Genomic DNA, 18005 nt, shown 5'->3' with positions numbered 1-18005 from the left:
ACTTCTACCCTTTGTTTCAAAAGAAAACTATTCCCTCTTTTATGTAATAGCTTCTTAAATTCGTGAAGATAGGTGTTCCCCAAATAGTCTGCAGGTTAAACGTACACAAACGTACACAATACTTAACCAGTTCTCATATGGCATGAAACTTTTTGCCATTATAGTTGCCCTCTTTCCTGGAATGTGGCTTCTAAATCTTAACACAGTATACCATATGTGGTCTGATAGGGGCAAAGTACAGTGGGATTATCACTACCCTAGCCCTTGATTTCTCACTGAGAGTGCCTGAGATTATATTAGATTTTTCTCTGCCATATCGCACTATTGAATATACTGATCATACAGTGCGCTAAAACCACATGATCATCCTTTTTTATGAACTGCTTTCTAGCCATGGTAATTTTTGGACCCAAGAATGAGAATTTATATGTGTCCAATCAACAACCATTTATCAGTCACCTGCTGTGTTGCAAGCAGGACAGCTAAGTGTGCACTAGATAAGAGTGCCAGACTTGGAGTCAGGAAGATTCAAATCTAACCTCAGACACTTACTATGTGATCATGTGGGCAAGTCACATAATTCAGCATGTGCCTCAGTTTCCTCATCTGTAAAATGAACCACTCCAATATCTTTGCCAAGAAAATCCCAAATGGGGTCACAAAGAATTGGACGCAACTGAGCAATAGTAAATGTTCCAGGCATTCTACCACGTGCTAGAGATAGAAGTACAGTCAAATAATAATAGCTAACATTCTTTATATAGCTAGGTACTAGTGCCCTAGCACCATTCCCTTAAAAATATCATCTCATCTGATCCTTATAGCATCCCCAGGAGGTTACTATTGTTATCCTCATTTTACAGATGAGGAAATTGAGTCAAATAGAGGTTAAGTGACATGGCCAGGGACACACAGATCAGAAGTGTCAGAGACTGGATTTGAAGTCAGGTCTTCCTGACTCCAAGTCTAGTGCTTGCTGCACAGTGCCAGGAGCTGCATGAGAAAGAAACAGTACCTAGTGTCAAGGAGTTCTATCCAGGAGAGAGAGAATATTCTATAATACATGTAGAATAAATATGAAGGGAATAAATACAAGGTAGTTGGAGGGGAGAACACTAACAGGGGGGGTCTGGAAATTAGGTCTGTCTAATATTCATAGACAAGGTAGTACTTGAGCTATGTCTTGAAGGAAGAAAGAATCTACAAGGCAGAGATTACATTCTATTTGGGGAAGCAGCAAGCTTATATTCAAATATGTACATATAAACCTAAAGTGAATAAATGCAAATATATGCAAATTAGCTAAATACCAAGTAGTTTTGGTTAGCAGGAAAGGCTTGAGCTGCATCTTAAAGAAAGAGAAGGATTCTAGGAGTTGGAGATAAGGAGGGATTGTATTATGGAGTCTGGAGACAGAGTATTGTGTGTGAAGAACAGGGAGAAGGCCAGTTTGGCTACATTGCAGAGAGCAGATGTGAAGTAATGTCTATCATTGCTGGAAAGATAGCCTGAGACTTTAAAAGCTAAACACAGGAGTTTATATTTTATCCCGAAGGTGATTGGAAGCCCCTGGAGTTGATGTGCTTAAGGAAAATTACTTTGGCAGCTTTATATAGAATGGATTGAAGTGATGAAAGCTTTGAGGCAAGGAGGATGTTGCATTTCTTGCCGCAGTCTCTTATTTTTACATTCTTCCCTTTGCCTTAATCATGTTACATTCTTTTTGTCTTGATAATCTTCTATCCAGCTAACTCTTTCTTTTCTCCCTTCTTTCACCTGAGTGTTTCCATCTTTATATAGGAGTCCATTTCAACTACAAGCTGACCTTTTCCTTTGAATCCTTCCACCATTTATGCCTTGGCATTACTCAAGTCTGGGTACCGCAACTATCTAATGTCTTCTTTTCTATTATTATACTATTAAATGCCACTAAAGGAAATCACCCTAACGTGTTAGCAGTATTCACTACAAACTCAAGTTGTCTTTTAAAATATCTTATTTTTATTTCTATCTTTTGTTTTTAAATCACGTCACTTAACACATGTTCCTTCTGATCCTCCTTCCCTGTAAAGTCATTCTTTGCAACAGATTTTAAAAAAGAAAAAAGGTAGTTCTGCGCCCTCCCCCCCAGCCCCATTCTGATCTGCAAGTATATACAGTATTCCATACTGAGAGCCCCATATCTATGCAAAGTGGTTAAGGAGTTACATTTTCTAATCCCTTCCACTCCAGAGCCAAACTTTTTTTTTTTCCTTTTGGAGAGAAGAAGGCAGGGCAATTGAGGTTGTGACTTGCCCAAGGTTACACAGCTAGTACCGTGTTTCCCCGATAATAAGACCTATCCCGAAAATAAGCCCTCCCCTTACTGTGTAAGATTCCTCTAAAATAAGCCCTCCCCCGAAAATAAGCCCTATTGACATTGCTACTGTGGTGAAGGTGATCCCCTGCGCTACACGCTACATTACAGTACCCTCTGTATGCACCATCCCCGTCGCTCCCCCCCCCCCGTTAAACGCACGCCGCGCTCCGAGCTGCAGCAGTGAGCACGTCATCCTGTTCTTCCCCAGTGATTTGCTTGCTGGCGCCATTGAGAGCAGTGCCATGGAGGAGAGCTGAGGCAGGACAACATAAGCCCTCCCCTGAAAATAAGCCCTCTGGTGTTTTTCTTTCCAAAAAAATTTAATAAGACAGTGTCTTATTATCGGGGAAACACGGTATTAAGTATCTGAGGCCGTATTTGAACTCAGGTCCTCCTGACTCAAGGGCCAGTGCTCTACTCACTGCGCCTCCTAGCCGCCCCTGGAGCCAAACTTTTTGTGCCTTATAATAGCATTTTGTTTTGTTTTTTATTCTTTCTATTTACATTGTTGTAGTCATGGGTATTACTTTCCTGGTCCTGCATACTTCATTCTGCACAATTTAATATGTTTTTCCATGTTTCTCTCTTCTTCATGGGCATAGTTTCTTGTATCATAGTAATAGTCTGTTAAATTCATGTAGCATAATTTATTTTAACCTTCCTCCAGACAGTGGACATTTGATGAACAATGGTCTACTTAATTTCTAGTTCTTTGCTCCCACAAAAAGAACTGCTATGAATATTTTGGTGTATATATTACCTTTCCCTATAACTTTAACCTCTTTGGGTATGTGCCTAGCAGTAGGATCTCTGGGTCAAAAACTATAAATATTTGTTACTTTCCAGGAGGGCTTGATTCCAAATTGCTTTCCAGAATGATTGGGCCTATTAACAGCTCCACCAAAAACATATTTGTTAATGTGTCAATCTTTCTACAACTCTTCCATTAACGATAGTTTCTTTTGTCATATTTGCCTAATTGTTGGGTGTGAAATAAAACCTCAGGGTTGTTTAACTTTTCCTTTATTAGTAGCAATTTGGAGCATTCTTCTATGTGATTTTTAATAGTTTGCAATTTATGTTTTGAGAATTGTTTGTTTATATCCTCTTACCAGTTATCCATCAGGAACTAAGTTCATGTTCTCTGATCTCAAGTAGGGCCTCACTGCAGCACTAAAATTCTTCATATTGTTCCATGGTATGTTTTTCTCAATGACTGTTCTTCACAATCCCTTCAATCTATCCATACTTCCTCAGCAGATAACCTTGCCAACTATTTTACTGGGAAGATTGAAGTTATCTTTGTGGGGTCCTCCATGTCCTTTTACTCCACACATCAAATCCCTTCTACATTTTTCTTTTCTTTTGTTCTAGCTTTCAAGAAAATGGTAACCCTTCTCCTGAAGAAAATCTATCTTTCTACTTGTGTCCTTTAACCCACCCTTCTCTGTCTCTTTGGGAATTTGATCAAGTGGTCATTCCCTCCTTCCTCTAATCTTCAGTCTCTTCCTATTTCCTTCCCCCTTTCTCACCTCCTACAAACTTATCTAGGTTTCTGACATCCTTAAAATACATTCCCTCAAGCTGTCATGATCTAACTTCCTCCCCTTTCTATGCCAAATTCTTAGAGTCATCTATACCTGCCGCCTCCAACAAACATTCCTTAAAATAAAGCTTCCAGCCCCACCATTGAATTGAATATGTTCCCTCCAAAGTGGTACCAATGACTTCTCTTGTTAAAACAAACAAACCAATACATTCCAATTGATATATTTTGTTTGCCTAAATTTTTCTCTGGTACCCTCTCTCTCCCAGAGAGCCATTCCACATAACAGTAAATGTTTTTAAGAAAAAAAAAAAAAGAGGATAACAGTCAACAATCCATCAATACATCCAAAAAAAAATCTGAAAAATATATGCAGTGTTCCTTACCAATGGACTAAATAACTTAACCCTAACAAATGGATGGGGTAAAAGAATATATATTAACAGAGCATTTCATTGAAGATAATGATGATAAAAACAACATAGGAAAATTTGGGGGATATAGCCAAAACAGTTCTTAAGGAAAAACTTATATCCCTAAAACATTTTCATCAGTAAAAGAGAGAATAGACCAATGAATTGAGCAATTTGAGAAAAAATAAGAAAATAAAGCCAAGAAATTTGAAAAATTTAAAGATCAAATAGAAATCTAAAATTCAAAGAAGAAATGAACAAAATTGAAAGCAAAAAACTATTAATATAACTAGGAGCTGTTTTTTAAAAATAAAATAGATAAGCCATCACTCTGATTTTTTTTAAGAAGAAAGCCAGTTTATGAGTATCAAAAAAGAAAAGTTGAATTTTACAACAAATGGAGAAGAAATAGAGAAAATTATTAGAAAGTATTTTATCCAATTATATGTCAATAAAACCTAACAATCTGAATGAAATGGGTTAATATTTACAAAATCTGTTAACTGCCTACATTAAAAGAAACAAAGGACTTAACACAATCTGAAAAGGAAATTGAACAAATCATAAATGAGCTTCCCAAAAAGAAATGGAGGGTGGAAAGCAAATACTATCAAATATGTAAGGAACATAAGCTGTTTGATAAAATAGGAAAAGGAGTCCTGCTGAATTCCTTTTGTGATACAAAAATGGTCTTGATCACAAACCAGTGAAACACAAACCAGTGAAAGTCAAATAAAATATTAGCAAGTAGACTATAGCAGTAGATCAAAGAATTAAATACTACAGTCATTGCAGAGTTGATTCAGTATTAAGGAAAATGTTAGCGTAATAGACCAAATTAACAAGAATAACAAAAATCCTGTGGATTATATATCAATAGATATAGGGAAGACTTTTGCCCACATACCACATCCATTCTTGTTTTTAAAAAAAACTACTAAAAATCATAGGTATTAATAGATCTTTCCTTAATAAGTAGTAGCCCTCTAACACCTAGTGCCAGAATTATATATGATAGGAATAAACCAGAGAGAGACCTTTCTAATAAGATCTAGAGTAAAGCATGGATGTCCATCATTGCTATTACTACATAATATAGTGCTCAAATACAGCATATAGATATAGCAATAAGAAAAAGAAATTGAGTGAATAAGCATAAGTAAAGATGGGACAAAATTATCCCTTTTTTGGAGTTGTGAACTGATCCAGCCATTCTGGAGAGCAATTTGGAACTTTGCCCAAAGGGCTATAAAAATGTGCATATCCTTTGACCCAGCAATACCACCTCAAGAGCTGTATCTCAGAGAGATCACACAAATGGGAAAAGGACTTGTATATACAAAAATATTTATAGCAGCTCTTTTTGTGGTGGCAAAGAATTGGAAATCAGGGGGATACCCATCAATTGGGGAATGGCTAAACAAGTTGTGGTATATGAATGTAGTAGAATGCTATCGTGCTATAAGAAATGAGGAGCAGGTAGACTTCAAAATAACCTGGAGAGACGTGAACTGATGGTGAGTGAGGGAAGCAGAAACAAGAGAATATTGTACACTATTACAGACACCTGTGTGATGACTAGGCTCTTCTCAGCAATGTAAAATTCTAAGACAACTCCAAAAGACTCATGATGGAAAAGGCTATCCACATCCAGAGAAAGAATTATGGAATCTGAATGCAGATTGAAACAAAGTATTTGCTCTCTCTGTTTTTTGTTTTGTTTTGTTTCTTCTTTCTCATGGTTCATTCCATTGTTTCTTCTTTATTTATTCTTTATTCTATTCTATCTTCTTTATTCTGTTCTTCTTTGAAACTTGACTATTGTGAAAATATATTTAATGTGAAGGTATATGTAGAACCTATATTGGATTACATGCTGTCTTGGAGGGAAGGGGGAAGAAGAGGAAAGGGGAGAAAATTTGGAGCTCACAAACTTGTGGAACTGAACGTTGTAAACTAAAAATAAATAAATTTTTTAAGAAAAAAAAATATCACTCAAAAAATATCCCTTTTTAAGATAATGATGATTTACTTAGATAATCCTAGAGAATAAAATAAAAAATTGAAAAATTAGCTTCAGGTTAGAGAATATAAAATAAACTCACATAAATCATATTTCTGTGTATTACTAACAAATCTCAACAGGGAGAGATAGAGATATTCTACTTTAAAATAATTATAGGATATATAAAATACTTGGGAATCTACCTGCCACAATACACATAGAAACTATATGACTATAACTATACACATATAAATAACAAAACACTTGCTAAAAGACATAAAGATGGAACTGGTCATTTGGGAAAATATTAAATTTTTCATGATTAGGTCAAGCCATTATAATAAAGATGACAATAATACCCAAATTAATTTTTTTTTATTCAGTGCCACACCAAAGCATTATTTTATAGAACTAGAAAAAATAGTCATGAAATTCATCTTGGAAGAACAAAACATCAAGAATCTCAAGGGATGTATTTGGGGGGAAACAGTGGGAAGAACAGGGGTCTGACAGTACCGAACTTGAGAAAAGGAAAGCAGTCTAGTAGAAATTAGATTTAGACTAACACCTTATACCATATTCCACATTACATTCTAAATGCACGCACTATTTTGATATCAATGATGAAGCTAAAAAAATTAGAGGAGAAGCAGATCATATAACTCACCAGGGTGGATAGGAAATTTATTCATCTGTATGGATAGGAACTCTTAACCAAACGAGGTTAAGGCCATTACAAAAGATCAAGCGTAATTTTTATTACATAAAACTGAAAAGCTTTTTTTTTCTGCATAGACAAAATTTAAAAAGAAGGAATTAAAAGAAGGAAAATGTTCAAATGGGGAAAAAACCCTTGCATCAAATTTCCTTTATAAGGATTTAATATCCAAGATGTATCAACAACTAATAAATATATATGCAAAACTAATAGCAGTTGCTCAACTGATAAGTGATCAAAGGATATGAACAAAAGGCTCTTAAAAGAATTACATAGTATTCATAACCATGTGAAAGAATGCTCCTCATGACTAATGCAAATCAAAACAAAACTGAGGTTTCACCTCACACCCTGAAAATTGGCAAATATGACCCCAAAATGACAATAGTCAATGTTGGAGGGGTTTTGTGGAGATATAAAAGGTACTATCATTTTGGAAAGAAATTTGAAATTATTCAAATAAAGCAACTAAGTTGTCTATACCTTTTGAACCAGAAACTTCATTACTGAGTTGTTGGTTTTTTTTTTCCATTACTGAACTCTTGCCCTAAGGAATCTACTGCTAAGAAGAAAAATCCCATATATGCCAAAATATTTACATCAGCACTTCTTGTGATAGTAAAGAATTGGAAACAAATTAGATGCTCATCATTTAGGGAATGACTAAACAAATTGTAGTACATGAATGTAATGGAATATTACTGTGCTGTAATGAATGTGTGTGATGAATATAAAGAAGCATGGAAAAATCTATATGTACCGATGCAAAGTGAAGCGAGCAAAACAAAGGAAACAATATACACAGTAACTACAATGGTATAAATAAAACTACTCACCAAAAAATCAAAAGTAAATATTACAGAATTATAACGTTCAAGCTCAAAATTAAAAGATACAAGAAGACACCCCCAAACCACCCCTTCATGGAGGTGGGAGGGCCAAACGTGCACATATTATTGTATTTTTTCAATGTTTTTATCTGTTACATTAATTTTTTTCCCTTTTAAAAAATGCTACTAGCTCTGTTTAGTTATAAACTATTTGTCTGTTTCACCCTCTGATTAGAGGGTGGGGTACTGAACTCCTCCCAAAGCTTTCCTTTATAAAGGATTGGGAACTTTCCAGGTACCTCTACTTTCCGTCACTATCTCTGCTTGGTTTGAACTCCACAGAACATCTTGTCCTGCCAGATAACCCTGCTGATGGCACACACATCACCCTGCTTTTTAGCTTCCTTCTGTTTCTTATCTCCCCCCATCATATTGTAAGCTCCTTGAAGACAGGGACTATCTTTCATGTTCTTATTTGTATCCCCAGCATTTAGCACAGTGCTTAGCACATGTTATTTAGTCATTCATTTGTGTTCAGATGTGTGTGATTTCTTTGTGACCCCATGGACTACAGCATGCCAGGCCCTTCTATCCTCCACTTTCTCTTGAAGCTGTCCAGGTTTATTTTGTTGTTTCCATTATGCTATCTATCCATTCCATCCTCTGCGATGCCCTTTATCTATTGCCTTCAATCTTTCCCAGCATCACAGTCTTTTCCAGTATGTCCCATCTTCTCATTATGTGGCCAAAGTATTTAATCGTCAGCTTCAGTATTTGATCTTCCAGCGAATAGCCTGAATTAATTTCTTCAAGTATTAACTGATTTTGATCTCCATGCTGTCCAAAGGACTCTCAAAAGTCTCCAGCAGTACAATTCAAAAGCCTTAGCTTTCCCTATAGTCCAGCTCTCACAGCCATACGTTGCTACTGGAAAACCCAGTCTTGACTATGTAGACCTTTGTTGGCAAGGTGTTGCCTTTGCTTTTTAATATGTTGTCCAGATTTGCTATGGCTTTCCTTCCAAGGAGCAAGTGTCTTTTATTTTCATGGGTACAGTTGCTGTCAGCAGTGATCTTTGATCTTGAGAATATAAAATCTGACACTTCTTCCATTTCTTCTCCCTCTATTTGCCAGGAAGTGATGGGACTAGTTACCAGGACCTCAGTTTTTTTAATGTCAAGTTTCAAGCCAGCTTTTACACTATTCTCTTTCCATCTCATTAAGAGACTTCTTAATTCTTTTCATTTTCTGCCACCAGAGTAGTATCATCTGTATATATGAGATTGTTGATATTTCTCCCAGCAATCTCAATTCCAGCTTTTGATTCATCCAGCCTGACATTTGGCTGCATATAAGTTAAATAAATAAGGTACAATATACAGCACTATTGTACTCCTTTTCCAATATTAAACCAAGCAGTTGTTCTGTGTTCGATTCTAACTGTTGCTTCTTGGTCTGCATATGCAGTTTAGTGGATTGTTATATGGAAAAGCTGTCAGGGAGGGGAAGAGAGAAATGAAGGGTGAAGGATGCTGGGGATAACTACATCTGTAGAAACTTATTTCGAAAAACAAATCAAAACAAAAATAACAAAGTAGTGATAGGAACAGTTCTGGGAAGCCTTTTATGAACTGATGTATAGTGAAATGAGCAGAGCAGATTCCTATTTTTTGCCATCACAAAAAGAACTATAAATATTTTTGTATGTCCTTAGAGTTTGTCTGGGCAACTAGGTGGTGCAGTGGATAGAACACTGGGCCTGGAGTCCAAAAGACAAGTTCAAATCCAGCCTTGCTAATGTGCCCCTGGGCAATTCACTTAACCTTGTTTATCTTACTTTCCTCATCTGTAAAATGAGCTGGAGAAGGAAAAGACAAACCACTCCATTATCTTTCCTGGAAAAAGTCTAAATGGAGTAATGAAGAGTCAGACACAGCTGAAATGACCGGAACAGCTAGGTCATTTTGTTTTGATTGAGGGGATTGTAACCTACTATGACCTAGGGGTGGAGGGTGTTTTTATTTTCTGCTATCTCTTAAGGATTTGTTGTTCTAAGAGAAGACCCTGACCTGGGATCCCCTGATCATATAAAGAATGTATAATGTGGGAGATACAGAATGCAGTGATATATACTGTGCCATGTGGTGCCATGAGTATTACATTATATGCTGAAGTTTAAGACTGTGGCCACCTTTGTGATAAGTTAGGTTGTTATGAATGTTATGCTTTAGTTTCTTGAATAAAGTTTAGTCTTGAATAGTGTTTATTATACCTTGCCCTTGGACCCTTAAAATTATTCATAGCAGCAACCATCAGGTGTGCTGCCTTGATTGGTGTTACATGGAGTCATTAGTTTCTGTTGGCCAGTTCTAATTTTCAAGGAGTTATTTTCTTCCATAATATTTTGTACATCTTTTGAGAAGCTGTTAATTCTTTTGATGTTTTACTTCCACTTAATATTTAAAATGCTCATTTCATTTTAAAAATATTTTTTAATGGTTTCTTGAACCTCTTCTAAGGAATTTTTGTTGGGCTTGTATCCAATCTGTATTTTTTTTTATTGAGGCTTTATAGATGTTTTCAGGTCATTTTTTTGTTTGCTCGTTCTTCTGATCTATTTCTTGACTTTTTGTACATTATGTTAGTTCTGGGTTCTATATACTTCAACAGAACAGATTCCTATTCCTCCCACCTATTTGAAGGTGGGAGTACAGATATCTAGCCAAAGGTTCTGTCCTTTTACATTATCCTGCTGCTTTCACAGCCCAGCCAGGAGCCTGTAAGTTTTCAGTGCTCCCACATTGGTGCGACCTAGGGAGGTCTGTCTACTGCCTTCCAGGTTTGAGCTCTTCAAGTTCCTGACACAGGTTTGGGTCTGTTGCCTTGTGAGTGGTTGAGTTTCAGTAGACTACTGCTAGACCCAGTCATTGATCACCTACTGGGAGGTTCTGCAAGTTTAAAGCCTTTGAACTGTCATCTCCTTTGGCTCTGGTCTTCCTGCCTTGATTATTCCATGGCAGACAGACATTGGGCTAAAAGACAGAATTAAGTCTCTGATACTCTGCTCCTCGGCTTAGAGATACATAGCTACTTTTCTGGAACTTATTTTGTGCTCCATACCCAGCCAGGTCAGTCCCATGCTCCCTCAAAACCAAGTATCTCTACCCCAGACCTGGGCAGTGGGTGACAGAGATAAAAGATGGTACCCAGAGTTAGTTCAGGGATCCCCTGGGATATGCTTCCTGCCCTGGTACTTTCTCTACCCTCTTCCGGACTCTGGAATGCTTCTGTCTACTGCCATGTAGCACTCCTTGCCAGCCCCTACCCAGGTTTCTGCAGACCTCTCTATCCTCCTAAACTTTTATCAACAATCTCATATATTGGGCTAGAAGAATGACCCACTGTGATTTTTATTTGGCTTTCCAAGTCTGATATGTTTTCTAGATTGTTATGAATAAGAAGGTGTGCTAGATAAGCTAGGTAAACATGCCTGTATTCTCACTCCTCCCCCTTCCCAGTGTTCATTACAAACATTTCTCAACTTCACCTTTCTTCTAAATATTAGAAAAGTCATTGACTCTGAGCATCACTTGATTATAAATTTGAGTACTCTTTTTTTGGGAGAGAGTATATATGTTTTATTTCTTGAAATTTTGCTTTTTTCTTTTTCTTAAAATTAATTTTTCAGTGCTTCTTTGTGTATGCACATGCACAAATTTTCCTGAGATAGTAATATGTGCTTTGACTAATGCTTAAGAATGATAAATATTAGGGGTGGCCAGGTGGCTCAGCAAGTAAGAGCACCAACTCCTGTGTTGGAATGACCTGGGGATCAAATCCGGGCTCAGACACTCAGCACCACACCCAGAAATAACTGGCCATGTAACCTTGAGCAAGTTACTTAACCCCGATTGCTTTAAAAAAAAAAAAAAGAATGATAAATATTGTTTAAGAAAGAAATGTCACCTTTTTCCAGTTCCCCAAATAATATGCTATTACTCTTGGCAATCCATTTTAGAAGGTTAATGACTAAAATGATCACCCTCCCCCCATCTTTTCATAGATCAGTGCAGTGCGTGCGATAGTCCCCAATCGGAGTAACAACGAAATCATCCTAGTCTTGCAGCATTTTGATAACTGTGTGGACAAAACAGTGCAAGCGTTTATGGAAGGTAAGCTTACTTCACAATTTTTAAGTATAGTTCGGGACTTGGTCAGTCAGCAAATATTTATTAAGCTCCTTCAATATGTCCAACACTGTGCTAAGTATCAGAGATACAAATATGAAAAAAGAAAGATAATTCTTACCCTCAAGGAGCTTGCATTCTGGAAAAGAAGACCACATACAAAAGGAAGGGGGGGTGGGACTGGAGAAGAAGGTACCTGGTGCCCCTATCCAAGAAGTATAAACAGGGGCAGCTAGGTGGTACAGTGAATAGAGAGAGTACCAGCCCTGGAGTCAGGAGGACCTGAGTTCAAATCCAGCCTCAAACACTTAACACCTAACTAGTCATGTGACCTTGGGCAAGTCACTTAACCCCAGTTGCCCTCCAAAAAAGCAAAAAACTAAGGAGTATAAGCTGATTGGATCTTTAAATGGAAGCTTTAGAGAGGAATCCTTTACTCTACCTCTATCAAAGGGGAAAAAGTACTGAGTGTACTGATAAGGACTGAGTACCAAAGCAAATGTAGTTCCTCCAGGTGATGAATTTCCTTGAGGGTTTTTCCTAGGGGCATGGGAGGGCTAGTCTAAGAAGGGAGGACATTTTTTTTTAAACATTCATTCAGATATCTTGTATGTCATAGCTCATTTAGCAGAACTCACCATAACAGACCATAGTATCCTTTTTCATATAAATTATAATATTTTACTTTCCTAAGCTCCTTAAGATATTCCAAGAAGATTTATTCCTTTCTCTCAAAATATACCAAAAACCATAGTGCCACAGTGACATATGTTTTGAAATTAGGTTAGGCATTTTCCCAAATATGCTGCCATGGAAAAGTGATTCATTATTCCATCAATTTATGGCAACTACTCAGACTTGACCTTGATATGATTTGCTATGATCTTCCTTCTTTGGTCCTCAGTTTCTTCATTTGAAAAAGAGTGGAATTAAATTATTTTCTAAACCCTCAAAGGAAATACTAGCAGAAACCAATGAACAAGACTTTTCTTGTCATATCACATAGCTATGTTATTCTTTTTCTAAAATTGTAAGAATGGGTTACAAAATTAAGGCACTTTTTCCTTTTCCATCTTCCTTTATTTTCTAACTAAAGTCAGCATTTAATTCATGTGTTATGCTTGGGAACTGAAACTCTTTCCAAACTGACATGATTTCCTATGCATAGGAAATAAGATGGATTATGGATAAAACAAATAACGATTATCTTTTTCTAAGCTACAGACTGAATATATTTCCTCAACGACTGTGGTTGTAAGATTAGATTATATTAAAGTTTTTTTTTTCCTTAGAGTTTTCTGGAAAAAAATTTTAAGTAGAAGTTGTCTGAATCATTTGAAGGCACTCTGCATGTTTAACCAGGAAAGGGGAGACTTAAGGCGGACATGATAGCTGTCTTTAAGTATTTGAAGGGCTATCATGTGGCAGAGGGCTCCGATTTATTTGACCCCAGAGGGCGAAACAGAAGTAGTAGATAGATGGAGGCTGGAAAGAGTCTGATTTAAGTTTGATGTCAGGAAGAACTTCAAAATAACTATTAGACCTGCCCCAGAGTGAAATGGGCTTCTTTGAGAGGTAGTGGTTCCTTCCTCTTGGAGAACTTCAATCAGAGGCTGGATGACCCCTTGTCAAGTATATTATACCAGAGCTTCCGTTCATGTATGGATTGGAGTAGATGGTTGCTGAGGTTCCTTCTGGCTCTCAGTTTCTGTGATTCTGTCACAATAGTCAGGCTTCCCAAAGGCAAACATCATATTGAAACTTAACCTTTTCCATTGTAAGTTTTTGGAAATTCTCAAACTACTGCAAGATGTAGTAACACTAGTTCCTGATTAATTATGGGGGGGGGAAATGTTGCTTTCCTCTTGCAGGCAATGCCAGTGAAGTACTAAAAGAATGGACAATAACAGGCAAGAAAAAGGTAAATTGAATGAAATTTAGTATTGTGCTATGTTATTTCTGTATCGTCAAAAAAAACAACACACCAAAACTTACTGATATGTATATTATGAACCTTTTCTATTCATCTGTTTTAAATAATGACTACTTTCTTCCATCAGTGAGATACAGTTATGTCTAAAACGAGGTAATAACAAATCCATGTGAATGCTACATAAAGGTTTAGGACAAGAAACAGATAGCTTCACTGTTGGGCTTGCAGAGGAGATATTGATTTTAGACAGAAAGTGAAACTGTAGTGCATGTCAGCAAAAGCAGAGCTACCCCAGAGAAAATTCTCTCTCCAGTGGTTTTCAGAATCATTTGTGTGTTGGGTCAGTTAGAAAGTTCTTTTTTTTTTTTTAGGTCAAACAATTGCTTCTGTTCCTCACTCATTGTGTTGTGGACCCTGAAATTATAGAACCAGAACTCGAAACCTAAATAGTTGTATAGTGGTGCCCAGAGAACGCTCAGCATTATACCTATCTGGTGTTTCTCAGGGGATGCTCAGCATTTCAGTGTATGGATCAAAGGGGCAGCGTACGACCAAAAACCAAAGGTCTTTTTGGAAACTGGTCAGAATAGATGAAAGAAAGGGTCATAAGCTCCCAATATGTTAACATCAATTCTAAAATATTGGTGTCAGTAGTTCTTTTTGTAATTGGTTTATCTTTCTTTTAATTAAGCGTTTACTTTCATTGTCTAGATAACTGACATCTTTATATCCTTCTGTATTCTAAATTTTTGGATCTGTTTTTGCATGTGGGTAGACAGGATATATATATATATAGACACACACACTCACTGACATTAATGGGTAACCAGACTATCCTGTCTACCCACATGCAGAAACATATATATATATATATATATATATATATATATATGGGGGAAAATAAAAATAAATACATTTTGAAAACTTAGTGAACTAATCAATCAACAAATATTTATTAAGCACCTATTATGTATTAGATACTATACTAGGTGCTGGGATAGCAGTAGAAAAAATGAAGTATCTCTACTTGCAATGAGCTTACATTCTAATTACCATTCTACTAATCAGTCCCTTAAAGTGGAAAAACAAATCACTTCTTTCAGTTTTCCCAAGGCATCCTGTGTCCTCTTCCATTCTCTGTATTCTCATACTCAGTTTGTGACCTTATCACAAGAGATTTAACTATTATCTTTATGCCAGTGACTGCCACACCTATCTAGGCTTAGTCCTAGCATCATTAATTAATTACTTCCTCAAACTCAACATGTCCAAAACCCACCCTTATATTAAACTTTCCTGGACTCTTGTAGTAGGTACCTGACTCAAGTCTCTACTGTCTCCAATCCATTCTACATACAACTGCCAAAGTGATTTTCCTAATATGCATATCTGACTATCATACATTCAGTAAACTCCATTGACTCTCCTGCTGCCTCTAAGATCAAATATATGAACTTGTTTGTTTGGTTTTTTAAGGCCCTTCACCACCTGACCCTAGCCCAACTTTTCACCTTTATTATAAATTAAAACTATTTCCCTTTCTGCATTCTACAGTTCAGTCAAACTGACATTCTCTGTTTCTTACACATTACACTCTATCTCTCATCTCCATACTTTTACTTTGACTCTTCTCCTTTCCTGGAATGACCTCCCTCTTCACCACCACCTCTTAGAATCCTTCACAATTATACTCAGGAGTATATCTACATGAAGCCTTTCCTGACCCTTCCCCAGCTGTTTGTGCCCCTACTCTCACAATATACTTTCTGATTATTTTGTACATATACTGTTTCTACTTACATACATATGTGTTATTTCTCCATTAGAATGTAAGCTCCTTAAGGGCATGGCCTTTTAATTTTTTGTCTAGCACTTAATAAATGCTTACTGATTAAGTTTATAAGTTGCCAAAGGGTTTAGTAATTAAACTTTCTCTTTTGGTTGTGGGGTACTTTTTCTTCTTCCATCTTTAACAACTCTTAGAACAAAAAGAAGAAAAGCAAACCAAAACCTGCAGCAGAAGCAAGTAACAATCTACCAGACACAAATAAGCTATCATCCACTCAAGAGGAGCAGTCTGTAGCTTCTTTGGATAAAGGTGGGATTAATGGTTACCATGTCAATGGTGCAGCTAATGATACAGAGTCTGTGGACTCTCTCAGTGAAGGCTTGGAGATACTCTCAATAGATGCCAGGGAATTGGAAGATTCTGAATCTGGCACACCAGACATATCTGATAGAACAGGTGAGCCGTTTGAAATTTTTTCTTTTGTTTTGCTTTTAAATGGGACTTGATTGAAAGACATAGGATAGTTAAGTAAGCTGAGGGAGTGGTTAAATAAACTGAATCCATTTGATTAGCTTTGCAACTCCTTAACTAAGAGGGTTTTATGGGACTTCTTGTAATAATTCAGGTTTAGAAGAAACTCATTTCTTACTCATCTTCAGTACTTATGTTTGTCTAACTTAAATAAGATATTTGCAAAGTACTTTTCACAGTGCCTTATACATAGTAGGTGCTTAATAAATGTGTGTGCCCTTCCCTTCTCTCCTTACAGAAGTCTCCTGGTTTCATAGCACATGATATTAGCTTAGATGATGCTGCTGAGTAGTGGGAGTGACGGCAGTTGTATAAAATATAATTAAAATAGCTTTGAAAACTGATTAAATTGATAAAAGGGAATAAGGGAAAAGCTTTGTGTATACATACGTATGTTCACTTATACAGGTATACGTGCTTTTTCATCTATGTTTAATGAACAGTATAGAATATATAGATGAGTGTGGCCCTGAGACAAAATCATCTAGCAGGAGTTAGAGCATGGAGTCAGAAGGGTTAAATTTGAATTTAAGTTCTGATACTAGCTATGGAGACCATAGTCAAATCATTTAAGCTCGTTAAGCTCAGTTCTCTGTGAAATAGATTTATTTCCATTACCTCTACCTCACTGAGTTGTTTTGAGGTAGGCATTTTGTCAACCTTAAGAGCATTTTATAAATGTGAGTGAGTTACTACTAATTTTCTTTTTTATTTGAATGACATTCTTGGTTTTCATAAACCCCATATTTTTCTTAAATAGGATTCAGAGCTAAAGTTCTTCTTTTTTGAGTGATTTAGCTTTAAAATTTTTTTTGATTAATTATATTGCTTTTTATGTCACCCTCATTTCCAAATAGATTCCCTCCCTCTTCCCCTACCCACAGAGCCTTCCCTTGTAACAACAAAAAAAAAATTTTTAATAGTTTAGTAAAACTAACCAACTTATCAGTCAAGTTTAGTATGTATGCTATAGTTGCTATAGGCCCTCACCTCTTTAAAGAAGAAAGTAGTGTAAATTTTCTAATTTCTTCTCCAGGGCTAAGCTAACACACTGTTGAGTTTCTATTTTTGTTCTTTCCAGTTACATTGTAGTCATTGTATGTATTGTCCTGATTCTGCTTCCTCTATCTTCTAAGCTTCTCTGAATGCTTCATTGAATAGTTTAATGTTTATCACTCCTTTGTTATCTCACTTCTGCTTTTCCTCCTGTCATTGATTTGCCATGTAATAAAAATATGAGAATTAAGTTTTATATGATCATTTCCAAGAATCTCCTTTGTTGCTTCTTTATTAACACATGACAAAAAACTTGAAGAAAATTGTGCTTTTATTTACCCTTACAAAACCATATGATCATAAAAGGTTCTTAATCTCCTTTGGTTTCCTTTTCTTTTTAAAAACCCAATTTGGACTCACCTTCAGCTGGCAAGTGTGGTTCCTACTTTCCTGGTTCAATGCAAACTTGAAAGTTGAAAGGAACTGGTAACATATTGGCTTTTATTTACTTCCTTACCCCAAAGCCAATGGGATAAAGTGGTTGGAAATAGGGCACCCCATTCATCAGCCTCATCAGGGTAAATGGGAAAAGTAAGATAGGAACTCTCTCTACCTGAGTCAGCGTTTGGTTTTTTTTTTAATCAAATCATTTTGTTTACAGCCATTTGAGGGACATTGTTTTTCCCATAATATTTTGA

At 36.4% G+C, this 18005-nt stretch overlaps 1 protein-coding gene across 2 annotated transcripts in view; it reads left to right on the top strand.

Moving 5' to 3' along the window:
• The window catches only part of SPATS2 (spermatogenesis associated serine rich 2), a 164312-nt gene that overhangs the window by 103229 nt on the left and 43078 nt on the right, over positions 1–18005 (top strand). For both annotated transcript variants that reach the window (XM_069092612.1, XM_069092613.1), the window contains exons 4-6: positions 11935–12043; positions 13930–13979; positions 15975–16236. In XM_069092612.1, coding sequence (XP_068948713.1) covers positions 11935–12043; positions 13930–13979; positions 15975–16236 — 421 coding nt within the window. The remainder of the gene's footprint in view (positions 1–11934; positions 12044–13929; positions 13980–15974; positions 16237–18005) is intronic.

Source organism: Petaurus breviceps, unplaced genomic scaffold (assembly GCF_028583685.1).
Source record: "Petaurus breviceps papuanus isolate PSGF00001 unplaced genomic scaffold, PetGlider_PUasm1.0 191, whole genome shotgun sequence".
Classification (NCBI taxonomy): Eukaryota; Metazoa; Chordata; class Mammalia; order Diprotodontia; family Petauridae; genus Petaurus; species Petaurus breviceps.
The sequence above is the reverse complement of the archived record's forward strand: the minus strand, read 5'-3'. Positions and strand labels throughout refer to the sequence as shown.